The 14059-nt window shown below is 38.7% G+C and overlaps 1 protein-coding gene across 2 annotated transcripts in view; it reads right to left on the reverse strand.

The window, feature by feature from the left end:
* The window catches only part of KRAS (Kirsten rat sarcoma viral oncogene homolog), a 22222-nt gene extending 8500 nt beyond the window's left edge, over positions 1-13722 (reverse strand). Inside the window, exons 1-3 of one of the 2 annotated variants that reach the window (XM_010179855.1) lie at positions 13375-13722; positions 6865-7043; positions 4554-4713 (exon numbers count right to left, since the gene is read on the reverse strand). In XM_010179855.1, the coding sequence (XP_010178157.1) occupies positions 4554-4713; positions 6865-7043; positions 13375-13485 (450 nt within the window). In that variant the 5' untranslated portion in view covers positions 13486-13722. The remainder of the gene's footprint in view (positions 1-4553; positions 4714-6864; positions 7044-13374) is intronic. The other variant, XM_010179854.1, reaches the window with a different exon arrangement.
* Between the last annotated feature and the right edge of the window lie 337 nt (positions 13723-14059).

The following is a 14059-nucleotide window of genomic DNA, read 5'->3' on the forward strand; positions in this document are numbered from 1 at the left end:
TCTGAAATAAAATCTGTACAGAGACGTTTGCTAATTGCATTAGCACAAGGTGGCATTTTTTAAGAGTCAGGTGCCAGTCTTATAAACTTAAGAAGTCATTTTAATACCAAATTATTTTAAGATTCTTCATTATTTTTCCCTTAAATGAGCATAGACAGCTGTATCTAAAATATGATCAACCGGTTCTGTTAACTGTCAAAACTGGAAGCAAAAATATCCTTTAAAAACTGCCAAATCTAAACTGCTATTTGCTTTAACAGCCCAAAGAACCCATGACCTTGAGGCAACATTTTCAGGATGCTTTCAACTCCTAGGAGACAGCCAAGGAGAATGCCACTCACTTGCATAAAAGCCCTCCCAACATTAAACTTTGTAGTGGCAAAGTCATCTTAGCCAATGCTGAAGAATATGCAAACCTGCAAAAATCCACTGTCTCATGTGGCATTCAGCTTACAGGTTAAGGCTATTTATTTTAATTTTTTTGTCTGTCTCCAAAACAGACACACCTGAAAGGGCTGTTTGGAAGCAGTTACTACAACTCAGCCACATGCATAACCTACACTAGCTTATGGAGAGAGGGGGAGTTAAGCTGGTCATGTTATCTATGATGGTTAAATATCAGACATACATCAGTAAATTCATACTAAGTATTGCATAAAATCATCATTAAAGCTACAAAGTTAATCACTCCAAAGTTAAGAAGTGCCAGAATTACAGCTGTCTGTCCTACCTAAATTTCACCTGTTGTGCACACGTATCCCTTTTTTGCTGCACCAATTTATCTTTACGTTAGATAAATAACAAGCCTGTTTCCTCAGCATCCTGGAGTCACTGAGCACACAAGACGGATGCCAGAATTTGTTTCAACATTATGAAAACTTTTTTTTTCCCTTGGGAAGGACTAAACGTTTTTGAAAGAGTTTTACCTTACAACAGACAAGTGACATGAAAAAAACCTCAACCCACACCATTAAGTCTGAGAAAGTTATAATTGAAAACAAAGTTGTAAAGTGGAACCTGCACATATGAATGACATTAAAAATGGCTTGGAGTGAAACACATACAGTATCACTAAACGGATACAACAAATGCCTAAAAAAGTTCATGTCGGTTCAAGAAAACTGTCTAAATTATCAGTTATCCATCAATCTTAGTTGAGACCTAAGAATGAAATTGTGTAGACACTGCACCGATTAATTCATCAGACCAGGCACAGGTTCTCAATTTATTTTTGTCACAAGTTTGGGGCCTAACCTATTGTACATCAGACAGCTGAAATTACTCTATGCTTTTTTAAGAGCATCCTTATGATCTAGGTCAACTTCTTCATTCAACACTTCAAAAGGGTGTTTAAGGAGATATTCTCAACATCAAGACCTAACACTTTGGGGAATCCTTACAAAAATGCCCATATACCTGATTTTCCTTTAAATTCAAAGCTAGCAGGGCAGTTGAAACATGGACAGGGAAGGATTTGAATTTAAAGCTTACGTCAAATAGAGAAAAGCAAAAACAGCTCTCAAAATAAGCGTAAGAAATTCATACCCTTCTGCATAAGGATTGTGAAAGGATGAGTACAAGTGATGCAACACGCCTTACAAAACCACCAGCACTGACACACAGTTACATTTAGAAATAGGACTATCACAATTTTTCGTAAGTTACATTTTATTCATTTCAGTCAGTGGTCTAATTAAAAAAAAAATAATCTATAGCTTTATACCCAAGTTGTAGGGTCCACTAAGCAAATGTTTCACTGATGAACTCAATGATTTGTATGAAAATTCACACGGATATTTGGCTTAACACAGGAACTTTTTGAAATAAGTTAATGGTTGCATCTCTACTGCCAGTCAGAACCAAATAAAACACACTAACTTTTAGAACAACTTACTTCTGCACTTAATTTCAGTTTTTATCTTTCCTATGTTTGATCTTGTCTATGAATTTCTGAAAAATCTTAAAAAGTTAGTTGAACATGAGATACCATTCTGCATGAGCATGCAACGCCTTAATTTTAAACAAGTGTCTTGGCAGTCAAAACAGACTACACAGATAATTCCTTTCCATTTCCATCTCCCCCGTGTCCTTCTCCATAAATGTTTCTGGTTCTCTCTGAGCTCCAGCAGACGTGGGGCACGGGGAAGTGCTGAAGGGGTAAGATGGTGAGGGCCCCTTCAATAGCACAGCAGTGCTGATGTTTCAGTGTGGTGGCAAGTGCGTACAGGAAAGAGAAAGAAGGTTCCTACTTCTAAGTATTCGTATCAGACTTCCTACAGACCAGACTGCCAGCTACATTTGTTCATACTCCTGAGTTCTGCATGTAACCAGAGAGGACCAGATTTTTATTGATTGATTTTAGTCAAGGACTGAATTCTGCCACATGCAGATCGTGAAATGGTTTGAATCTCCTAACTTAAAAAGTTACTTTGGAAGAAGGTGTGTATGTGTGTGTACATATATAAATATATATGCATATGTTTTTTATATATGACAGTGTGAATGCGTATGTATACACAACCACACTAGTATTTAGATGATCTTGTTGTAATGAAAGATGGGGTTCTTCCTTCAATTCCCTTTTGTCTTCTCAAAAATACTTTATTAACACAGCTTCTTATGGATCAGTTCCATAACACAACATGTTATGAACAGCACTGCAAAAGAATCAGCAGCCATACCTACTGCCAACATTCTCGAAGAGTCTGCTGGGCATTTTTATTGCAAAATCCGTGAGACACCTTTTGGGACTCCTTATCTGTATAGGGTGCAAAGCTCAGCTTTGAAAAGCAAAAGCCAGTCAGATCCCTTCTATAACATTTCAGTTGGCACCTCCAGAAACATTAAGTCACAGATAGAAGCAGTCAAATTATAGAATGACAGTGCACGTATGACTGATCTATTGTCCTCTGAAACAAGTACAAACCTCCAGCAGACCTCTTACAAGTCTGAAAGACAAAAAAGGCAGATACTCCTCTGTGTAAACAAAGACTATAAAACTGAACAGGAGTGGTGATTTTTGAGCATGTGATTTTGTACTGACTAGCACGATGGGGCTGCTTGTGTGAGTAAACTGGTGGGAAGATGAAATCTTTGAAAATACACCACCGTATCAACACAGCTTCATTAGAAGTGGCCACGCAAAAGGAATACTTCCTAAACAAAGTCTGACACTCTATGTAACAGGTTGAACAAAGTAAAATCAGGACATTCGTACATAACTCCTATTATTTCAAACGTCAAACAATTTCAGAGTTCTTCCATTCTTATCCTAACATCTCAATGGCAGCCACTAATACAGGACCTTCCAAACAAGAGCACTGTAATTATGCAGTCCGCTTACATGCCACATTCTTCAGAACGCTCTTGTGGCCTCATTTATTCTCGGCCATTAAACTTGTGTAGTTTTTTGTGGGCCTTTTTTTTTTTAATCCTACCTAACAGAGACTTTCTGTATTGCCAAAAGTTAGCATTCCTTTGATTCCTCCATAAACTTTTACTAATTAGTCCACGTTTCAACATGTCAGAAATGGTGGGTGGGTACAGAAAATTTGCACTAATAAAACATTCATTTCTTATAACCAAAATTAGATTATGTACTGTCTATGAGGAAGTTCTGCCAATAGCTGAATCTATTTAGAAGTGACACTGAGTAGTTACTCAAACTGCAGTATTCTCCTCTTGTTTGCCTCCTTCTCCTACACCTAATTCCCAATTCATAACTCACCAGCAACACTTCTGATTATGCAGAGAGTAAGTTATTCGGTCACTCAGGCCTGATCTAATTTGTACTGACAGCAAGTCTTTACTCTTAAAAAAAACCCCACAAATCAGCATTTTTCAAAAAGAATGCTTACTTCCAGAAGTTCAAAACCAGATTCACCTATACCTGTGTACCCTATCTTCTCCTGAATGCACAGATGTACCACTATGTGCACCTTTATCCCAGCAAACTCCGAAAGGACCCGAATGCCACTTCTTTTACCTGTACCAGTGAAGTACAATAAACAAACAATGATCTCTGAAAGAAGAGCATCAGTTTACACAAACAATCCACTAATTTCAAAAAAGACTTATGGTCAATTGCTTAGCTATGAGAAGGCGTATCAAGCATGTCCCACTAATGCTGAATCAATGCCTCACAGAAAAATTCCTTTTGTTATTAATGAAAAGACTTAAAACAGAATAAACTAATTAGCTGTTTGTCTGCTTAATCCTCTTGCGGAAGAAAAAAGCATTTCACCTCCAAGTAGAAGTGCTTTTTATTCTATTAGAACCTATCACAACATAAAGAATGCCAAAATCATCAGACAGTGGAGAGTAATAGCAAGCCAGGGCTCATTCTTTGGGTTTGTGCAACTGAAGCAAATCACTCATTAGCAAACAATTTCCAGTTGTCAGTGAGCTGACAGAAAGAAGAGACACCAGAAGAATTTCTGCTCTGGAGAAATGTATCTATTGATACAACCAAGCAATTCTCAATGCCTACAACTACCATGTCGGTAATTCAGATGAGAGTTCTACATTTGTGTCCAGTACATTTTGAGCTTTACCTGTCTTGTCTTTGCTGATGTTTCAATGAAAGGAATTCCATAACTTCTTGCTAAATCCTGAGCTTGTTTTGTATCTACTGTTCTGGAAGGCAAATCACATTTGTTTCCCACTAGCACCATTGGGACATCTTCAGAGTCTTTAACTCTCTTTATTTGTTCCCTAAAAAGAAAAAAAAAAAACAACCATACTTTATGTACAGATATTAATATTCATAGTTTATAGGGTAGATTTTAAATCAATGAAACAAAATTAAATTAACAAATTCCAGCATCATTCTTTATGTTAATTTACTGCACATATACTATTAGAATCACAGAATCTTAGGAGTTGGAAGGGACGTCGAAAGACCATCCAGTCCAACCCCCCTGCCAGAGCAGGATCACCTAGACTAGGTCACACAGGAACGCGTCCAGGCGGGTTTTGAATGTCTCCAGAGAAGGAGACTCCACAACCTCTCTGGGCAGCCTGGTCCAGTGCTCTGTCACCCTTACAGTAAAAAAGTTTTTCCTCATGTTCAGATTGAACCTCCTATGCTCCAGCTTGCTCCCATTGCCCCTTGTCCTGTCACTGGCTGTCACTGAGAAGAGCCTGGCTCCTTCCCCCTGACACTCGCCCTTTACAAATTTATAAACATTAATGAGGTCACCCCTCAGTGTCCTCTTCTCCAAGCTAAAGAGACTCGGCTCCCTCAGCCGCTCCTCATAAGAGAGATGTTCCACTCCCTCAATCATCTTTGTGGCTCTGTGCTGGACTCTTTCAAGCAATGCCCTGTCCTTCTTGAACTGCGGGGCCCAGAACTGAACACAATATTCCAGATGCGGTCTCACCAGGGCAGAGTAGAGGGGGAGGAGAACCTCTCTCGACCTACTGACCCTTCTGATACACCCCAGGATGCCATTGGCCTTCTTGGCTGCAAGGGCACATTGCTGGCTCATGGTCATCCTGCTGTCCACCAACATCCCCAGGTCCCTTTCTGCTGTGCTATTCCTCAACAGGTCAGTCCCCATCCTGCACTGATACATGGGGTTGTTCTTCCCCAGATGCAAGACCCTACACTTGCCCTTGTTGAATTTCATTAAGTTTCTCTCTGCCCAACTCTCCAGGCTGGCCAGGTCTCACTGAATGGCAGCACAGCCTTCTGGAGTGTCAGCCACTCCTCCCAGTTTTGTGTCATCAGCAAACTTGCTGACAGTGCACTCTGTTCCCCCGTCCAGGTTGTTGATGAATATATTGAGTAGTACTGGTCCCAGTACAGACCCCTGGGAAACTCCACTAGATACAGGCCTCCAACTAGACTCTGTCCCATTGACCACGACTCTCTGACTTCTTTCCTTCAACCAGTTCACAATCCACCTCACTACTCGATCATCCAGACCACACTGCCTCAGTTTAGCTATGAGGATGCTATGGGAGATGGTGTCAAATGCTTTACTGCATTTACTGCATTACCACATCCACTGCCCTACCAGCATCTATGATGCCATCCATCAACTATGCCCTACCATCATCTATGAAGCCATCAAAAAAATAAATTGACCAATCTTGTCACCATCAAGTTTATAACTAAAAGAAAACAAAGAGAAAAAAAGAGGTTGGCATTTTGCAAACTACTATAGATTTTGATGTCATTACGTTTTTGGGATTTTTTAAATTTTTTTTTTTTTTTAGTTTTTAACAGCTAATGCTAGAACAAGCCTAATCAGCTTTGGTATAAATCTTCCTACTTATCTCTCGTACTCAACACTCATAATATTCAGTTCAATTATACAAAAGGGTAAAAAAAAGAGAACATGAGAAAACTAGTAACAGGTTACTTGGTAGCAGTCATCCTGGAGCTCCAACTTGGTGTGTGTCTCCCCTCCTTAGGGACCAAGGCTCACACACATTAGTCTTTCAGTAACATTTCATACGTATTCCCCCTTCACCCCCAGAACAAAAGCTAACAACTGACATTACTGTCTATACATTTTCAACTGCATTACATTTTTCCATCTTAAGACAATTTTATTTATGGAATGGGCAGAGCTCACCTTTAGATAGTCACTATGAACAGGCAGAAATACTAAGTCACATTAGTTTATAACAGAAGAGCTTTCAGATCTTTTGTCTACCTAACTTGCAAACAAGGCAGCAGATTTTCAGATTATCCAAAGTTACAGACCTACAAATGCACAAACAATTTGCAATATTGCTAATTTGCAAATTTCCCCTTAGATGCTATTCCAGACCAGGTCATCCTATTATCTGGTGTAAGAACAAGCAACCTATCCACCTAATACAAGAGTCAGTTGTTCATCTTTCAACACACACCTATAATGGTGAATATCTTCAAAAGACTTTGTATTGTTTATAGCAAATACACACAGGAAGCCTTCCCCTGTTCTCATATATTGGTCCCTCATTGCACTGTATTCTTCTTGACCTGCTGTATCAAGAATATCCAAGAGACAGGTTTCTCCATCAATTACTACTTGCTTCCTGTAGGAATCCTAAGAAAAGAAAAAAAGCAACCCATAAATCTTGGTTAAACACAAACAAGATTTCAAACACATACAACTCAGGAGATACTAAAGCTGTTTACCAGTAATCAAGCATGACTGAAAACACTTAGAAGTTAATAATCCAACTCTACAGATGAGCAAATGAGAGTAGGAAAACAGTGATCCATATTTACATGCATACAGTCATCCCAAAGCAGAAAGAGCACTGAAAGGACATGTTTATCTGTATTCTGAATCTTAAGTAACAGGACATGTATGAGCACACACACACACACAAAGAACAGTGTTCTTATTTCTTATTTTGCACAAAAGAAAAAAGGTACAAACTGGATTCAGATCAAAAGCATCTCCCCTTTGTCTCTTTTAACACAAGAATTGAAGAAACTTGTAACCCTGGTTTTAAAAAGGTTGACTTTAAGTTTACTCAATTTACTTTTTTTTTCTTTTTTTTTCTTTTTTTTTTTTTTTTAAAGTAAAATTTGACCTTCATTCTATGGATGCTTACAAAGGTGCTGTGCCACAACAATGTACAAAATAGTAAAACTGAAAGTTCAGAAGTACAACAACTTCAAAAATCTATGCCACTGAAAAGGAAATTATGTATAAAAAGCCTTCGGTGTTTGGGACAGGAAACCTGTTTTATATGCCTAAGCAGGTGCATATAATCATATTTGTTACAAAGTTATCAAAGTTCAGTTGATGTATTTGAAGTTCAAGCTCTTTAGCCATGACAGACCAGCACAGAGTCATATAAAAGCTCTGGTGGGTTCAGAGATGTTGGAACAAATTATTTCAGTGCTATCAATTCAAAGTTTCCAGGTCAATGATTCAGATGGCTAAAATCTGTACAAAGGCCCAAGCAACAAGATATTAATGCCTATTTACAGCTTTTTTGGTGCAAGGCTTCTACGAGTACATAGTTTTAGTGATAACATAACATAAGCACTACTTTCCAGAGAACTCTGTTTTCTATAAACATCTATATATTAAAAATGAAACTGTGTCAATAAGCTTTAAAAACAGGTCATTGAGCAGTGCCATGAATTATTCTTAGTAAACAGTACTCATAGCAAGTAAAAGGTATAAAGGCAAAAATCTTGGTATTACCTTTCAGATGCTTTAGCTAGAGATCAATACAATATTGCTACTGTTCTTTTTAGCACTATGCAGAAGCTGACCTTAGCTACTGGGAAGGGAATTAAGGAATTAAAGTTGCAATTCTAGCCCACTTCAAGATGAATAGCAAGTGACTTTCTTTCTTCTGTACCCATTTGAAGCCACTGTACACCTACTCATGCACACTTTCTATCTATTTGTAATTTCACAAAAGGCTCTCTGTTTTCCTCTTGCTTATGCTAAAAAACAAGCAGGAAGTAATTGTATAGAATCAGTATCTTAAGACTAAACAAACTCTGCAATCTCACATTTATCTTAAGCCTGAATGACATTTAACAGTATCAGATAAAACAATAATGACTGTTTACCTTAAAGATAAAAGTTTACTTCCAGCATGATTTTGGAAAGATTTATTTCACAGAAGTGCAAATCCAGCATTCAAGTAAGAAATAGATAACTTACTTTAGAAATACATAAGCCATACTTAAAATATTGATACAGCTGAGACAAATACACTAGCTCCAACATGTATTAAAATAGGGTTCATATTCTATTTCATTGCTCACGGGGGGGGGGAATAACCCACACCAAAAAAAACCCAAAGGATGCATCTTTATTCCAATGCACCCAAATTCAATAGCAGATCTCCCAAGTCCTATGATACTTCTTCATTACAGTTCACAGTGAAGTGCTAGCAGACCTTCTATCATTATAGTAGGCATATTTACAAAGCTTCCATTTCCTCTTCTTGCAATGTGACTGCTAATTTGAAAATACCAAACGGTTCTTGAAAAGCCTGTATTATTCCTTTACATCTTAGCACTTCAAAGGAAATGAAATTCCCCTCAACTGAGCTCTAAACAAAAGCTTTTTAAGTAATTTTCAAAGAAAGTAAATTTTAAGAGAAAAGGAAATCACTTTAAAGAGCTGCTGGCTTTAGGATGCCTACCATGTTAGCAGCAGTAGCAAAGATGCAGCAGCATAAAGCCCAGCACAGGCACAAGAAGAAGGAGCGCTGTGAGATATTTGTTTTGCCAACTTCTGTAGAGAAAATTTTGTCACTAACTAGAAAAAGGGGATTTGAGGTAAAAGGAAAAGAAAGACGTGAGAGAGAAATTTCAAGCTAATTATTGTCTTCTAAGCTACTGAAATAATCAACACTTAGCTTTTTTTGCCCCTCCCCTACAAAATATCAAACCTGAAATCATGTTTGTCACTATAGGAAAGAAAACTGAAGCACCACATTAAAAGCTCAGGCTACTGGGACCCCCAGCCCCATCGTGGTGAATCCCAATGGAAAAATAAACAAACAGCTTTTATCTTACCATACTGTAAAAATTATCAAGTCCTACAAAACAACGTCAGATGTACCAAAAAGAAAAGTTATGCCACTACAGTACTTGAGGCACTTCTGCTTCAAAATGCAACTGCAGAACCCAAATGGCCAGGATCCCCTTCAACAACCAAAAAAACCTAACCTTCCAATCTATTTTAGTGTTTCCTAAATTATAGACAATAATTTCTATAAATTTCCTAATTTACAGAAAATGCAGTAGCTTTATTGCACATCGGAAGCTATGCAGCAATGAATGCAATGAAGAAACAATAAACAGCCAGTATAAGGCTATTAAGTAAAAACAAAATAAAACCTACAAATTCATTTGGAGTAGTAGATAATACCAAATATGAATTTGCAGTTTTTCCCCAGTATACAGACTCAGCATATCTATATCAAAAAGTTTTAGTTTCTTAATCACTTAACCTGCTTTTACGGGCATTTCACAAGCCACAAAAATTAACTGGAATTATGCTAAAGGAGTAATAATTCCATCTGTTCACAAGCACCAATTAGAAAATATGACAGGAAACTTCAGCTATATGCTACACGTGGCATTTATCTAAAAAAAACCCCACTGCTTAATAAATCCCATCTAAGCAAGTAACTGTTATCTTGTAAAAATCCATTATACCAGCAACTTAATATCACAATAACACAGCTACTACAACTAAGCTATCACTAAATACTGGTGGAAGTTTCACAGGTACATAGGTCATTTAAGAACACCAACTTAAATACCAGTATTCCTAAATCAGTCAAGGGATTTTGCTAATCCAGTTGAAGGAGGACAGGCAGCTAGAAAGGCTTTCTTTCTCTAGGACATGTAAAATATGGCATAGATTCAGCACTAATACATGCTGCAGCCTTAAAAAAAAATAATTCAAAATTATGTTATTAAACAAGGTATTGCAAATAAAGCTTTAACAAGCCTCGACCAGTAGAGGGCACTAGTCCAACTGGTCTGTGTATTAGGTCCGATTTACAAGGGTTAGTGCGCACACAGTTAAAAAAAATCCACTTAAAATTGCTTTGCTACAAATCTGTGCTTGGACATCTACTTCAAATAAGATATTTTATGTGTGTTTCATAATTTTGTACGTATATTTGGATAACAGGATCATGCACTCATTTTAATTCCTCCCCCTGCTCCCCATCATCTGCTATGCTCAGGCATAATAAAAGCAGGCCATGAAACTTGACATTTTCCAAATAGCTCATTTGTTGAATCATTAAGTCTATTCCACTGAAATAAGCAACAACATTAACATTGTAAATGCATCTGTGATTAAGTAACTAGTGTATTTTTTTCCTCTTTTCAACCACATTGCATCTTTACAACATGAGAATTTTACAAGTGTTGAGTTTAATTTTGTTAATCGCAGGACAGATTTACAATTATTCCGTAGCTGTGTAGCTGTGGAATCTATTGTAGCTAACAAACACTGAACTCTTTTCTCTGCCTACCCCAAAATATTTAGCTTGATTATTGATCTGTGAAGGTAAAATTAGTACTTTGGCAACAGCCGTATGGCAATGAAAGAAACAGTAGTCAGTGAGAAACAATAGCAGTGACACTGTGAAACAGCCTTAACTGTTATTATTTACCAGCCAAAGCAACTTTAGCTTTATTTCCTCACACTGCACAAAAACCACTCCATAGCCACTGCTGTCTGATCAGCCCCTAGCACCGCAGCTGCACATACACAGAAGCACGGTGACGCAACCCTTCCCAACCGAAGGGTTTTCTGCCCAGGCAAGGATTGAAGCATTTAAACCCAATCACAAGCCCATTCTCTGGGACCTGTCTGCCACTCCAAATCACAGACCACTCTCACTATACCTGCATTATTTCTTCCCTACGAGCTTACCTATGTGATCACTCTATAGCACTGTGAGCACACAAGGCGCTTTACCGTGAGCAGGAAGATACAGTCTCCATCCTCACGCTCTCAGAATTTACAAGACAAAAATGGTAACTGGTGCTCAAACAAGAACTTCAGGGAACTGCAGAAGATGAGTATGCTGCATGGAACAAGCTGCTGATGCTGGTGAACCATTAGGTTCAAGATTCTGTGCTAGGACTTGGTCTTAAAAGTCTTTTCCACCCAAAAGACTGTGATTCCTTTCATGCAGAAGGAACATGCTGATTCTGGACCACACCACAGTGGTGCAGTCATCCTGCACACTACCAAACCAAAGCCACAGTTCTGGGATTTTAGGTTCTTCTTATAAGGAACTGTATTTTCATTTTATTTTTTTACATTAAAATGTATTTGGTATTCCTCAAAATACTCAGCTTGTTGATTAGCAAAACGCCTCAGGTGACCTAAGAGTCCTGGCATTGAATTTTTTGTGTTCCTAAACTGTTTACACCATTCTGGCTTTATATGACAACTTCTAACACAGAACCTCCACAATACTTTTTGTAATGTGTAAACACACCTCAAACCTAAGAGAAACAGATTATGAGTGAGTACTACAAAGACCGACATCCCCCAAAGTTCCTTCTGCAGGAAAGAGTAAAATCCCATTTTGCTTGTTCCCCTCAGTGAGTTGTGCGTTTTCTGGTTTTTACAGACGTTATAGAGGCTGTAGTTGTTTTAAGATTTCATATCTTAGCAATCAAAAGACCTGCTCTCCTAGAGCAGGTCACTCTTCCTCTCCATAGGTCTGTTCCTAAAACCTTCCACAAGCATACGCGAGGGTACTTGGCCATGCAACAGGGAGCCAAGACGACACACAGGCACACTGAAGTACACTCAAGCCAACACATTTCTATTTAGGGCACATGAACTCAGGCCTGTACTTCACTAAAGAGAGACACCTTCCTACCATCTCAGGGCACTGGCTCCTTTCACTTATGTCTACCTGAAAATGACTACACAGCCACTTTCCGAGTCACCATTTCAAGCCTAGATTTAAAGCCCTGCAATTCCTTCAAGTGAGCTTGGAAGTGTCTCCTTGTGTAAACACATAAATGAAGTCATAAGCTACAGAGCTTCAGTGCTGGGATCATAAAAACCCTGGGTAAATTATGGTGTCATTTCTCCTTCTATACGGTCTGAGGTTATTAAATCCAATGATCCCCAGTAGACTTCAGACAACACTGGTATTTTTCTTATATTTAAAAGGCAGGCCTTGCCTGCTCATCAATAACCTTCAAAATATCACAACTCTTAAAGTTTAAGTACAATTTCAGATTCATAGGAACTATACCACATATTGCAAAGAATCCACTACAGCAGCTATCTTAAAACTTTCTTCCTAGAAAAGGAAACTCACACTGATGTGGTTTTTTTTTTTAAAAAAAACACCAAACCAAAAACAATAAACAAAAAAAACCACAAACAGGCTCCAAATTTTTGCCTCATTCACCATAAAATTCCAGAACACATTTCTCACCATGTGAAACAGATCCTAATGATAGGAGCTGAGAAGGCTTGACACATACATCTCAGAACTACAAATTTTTCTTCCTTGATACCAAAAAGAAAAGTTACATTTAAGAGGCTGCATGCAAAGCCATGAAGAGTTTCGCCAGGCATTTTCAAGTGAGTTTGGCAAATACTTTGTCACTAAGATCCTAAAAACATACATCCAAACTGTCCAACAAAACATGGCAATTAATAATATAGTTTAATTGATCAAAACTATTATTTTTTTACTGTAGCTGTTGTTCTGCAGCCAGATCAAGAAGCACAGCAATTTCCTCTCCAATGCTGGTCCGATGCTAACCATTATCTTTGAGCTCTTTTTCATTACAAAGCCTTGTTCTATGTTTTTGTGGTAAATGTCCAAATGCAATCAGCTGCCATTATTACTGATAATCTCTCTGCACAAAAAGTATAAGGTGAAACTGTTTACCTCTATTGTTGGGTCATATTCATCCACAAAGTGATTCTGAATTAGCTGTATTGTCAAGGCGCTCTTGCCTACACCACCAGCTCCAACGACAACAAGTTTATATTCTGTCATTTTTTAGCAGACCTGATGACAAAGAAACCAACATTAAGCAGAAAGAGTCAGGCTCCAACTAACGAGGATGCTGCTGGTGCGTTCTCATTCAGTATCGTGCTTCTTTACTATTACCGGAAAGCAACTCCCTCCCTGAAAGACAAGACAAAAAGCTATGAGGGAATGCTGCTTCTCAAACAAAATTACACATAGCAAACCTAGCGCGGGCACCAAGCCGAAAGGCACGGACAGCAAAGGGATAAAAAAAAGCAAGGATCACTAAATTCTGAAAAAGGTCAAAGAGTATTCCTTACGGGGCAAAGATTTCGCTCTCCATTGCTTTCTGCCAAAGCCCCGGTGACTCCGGCAGACCTCTCGAATTTTTAGGAAAGCCGGGTCACACCGAGCGACCCTCAGGCTGAGCCACAAACCCGGGAACCCACCTCCTGCAACCAGCCGTGACGGGACAGGCAAGGGTGCGAGCACAGCCTCACCTGACGGCTTCACCTCCCCAAATTTTATTTTCTCTTTCCCGGACGAGCCCAGCGCGGCTGCTCCCCGAGCTCGGCCGCGGAGCCGGCGGCGGGACCCCACC

Source organism: Mesitornis unicolor, unplaced genomic scaffold (genome assembly GCF_000695765.1).
Source record: "Mesitornis unicolor isolate BGI_N332 unplaced genomic scaffold, ASM69576v1 scaffold53972, whole genome shotgun sequence".
Lineage (NCBI taxonomy): Eukaryota > Metazoa > Chordata > Aves > Mesitornithiformes > Mesitornithidae > Mesitornis > Mesitornis unicolor.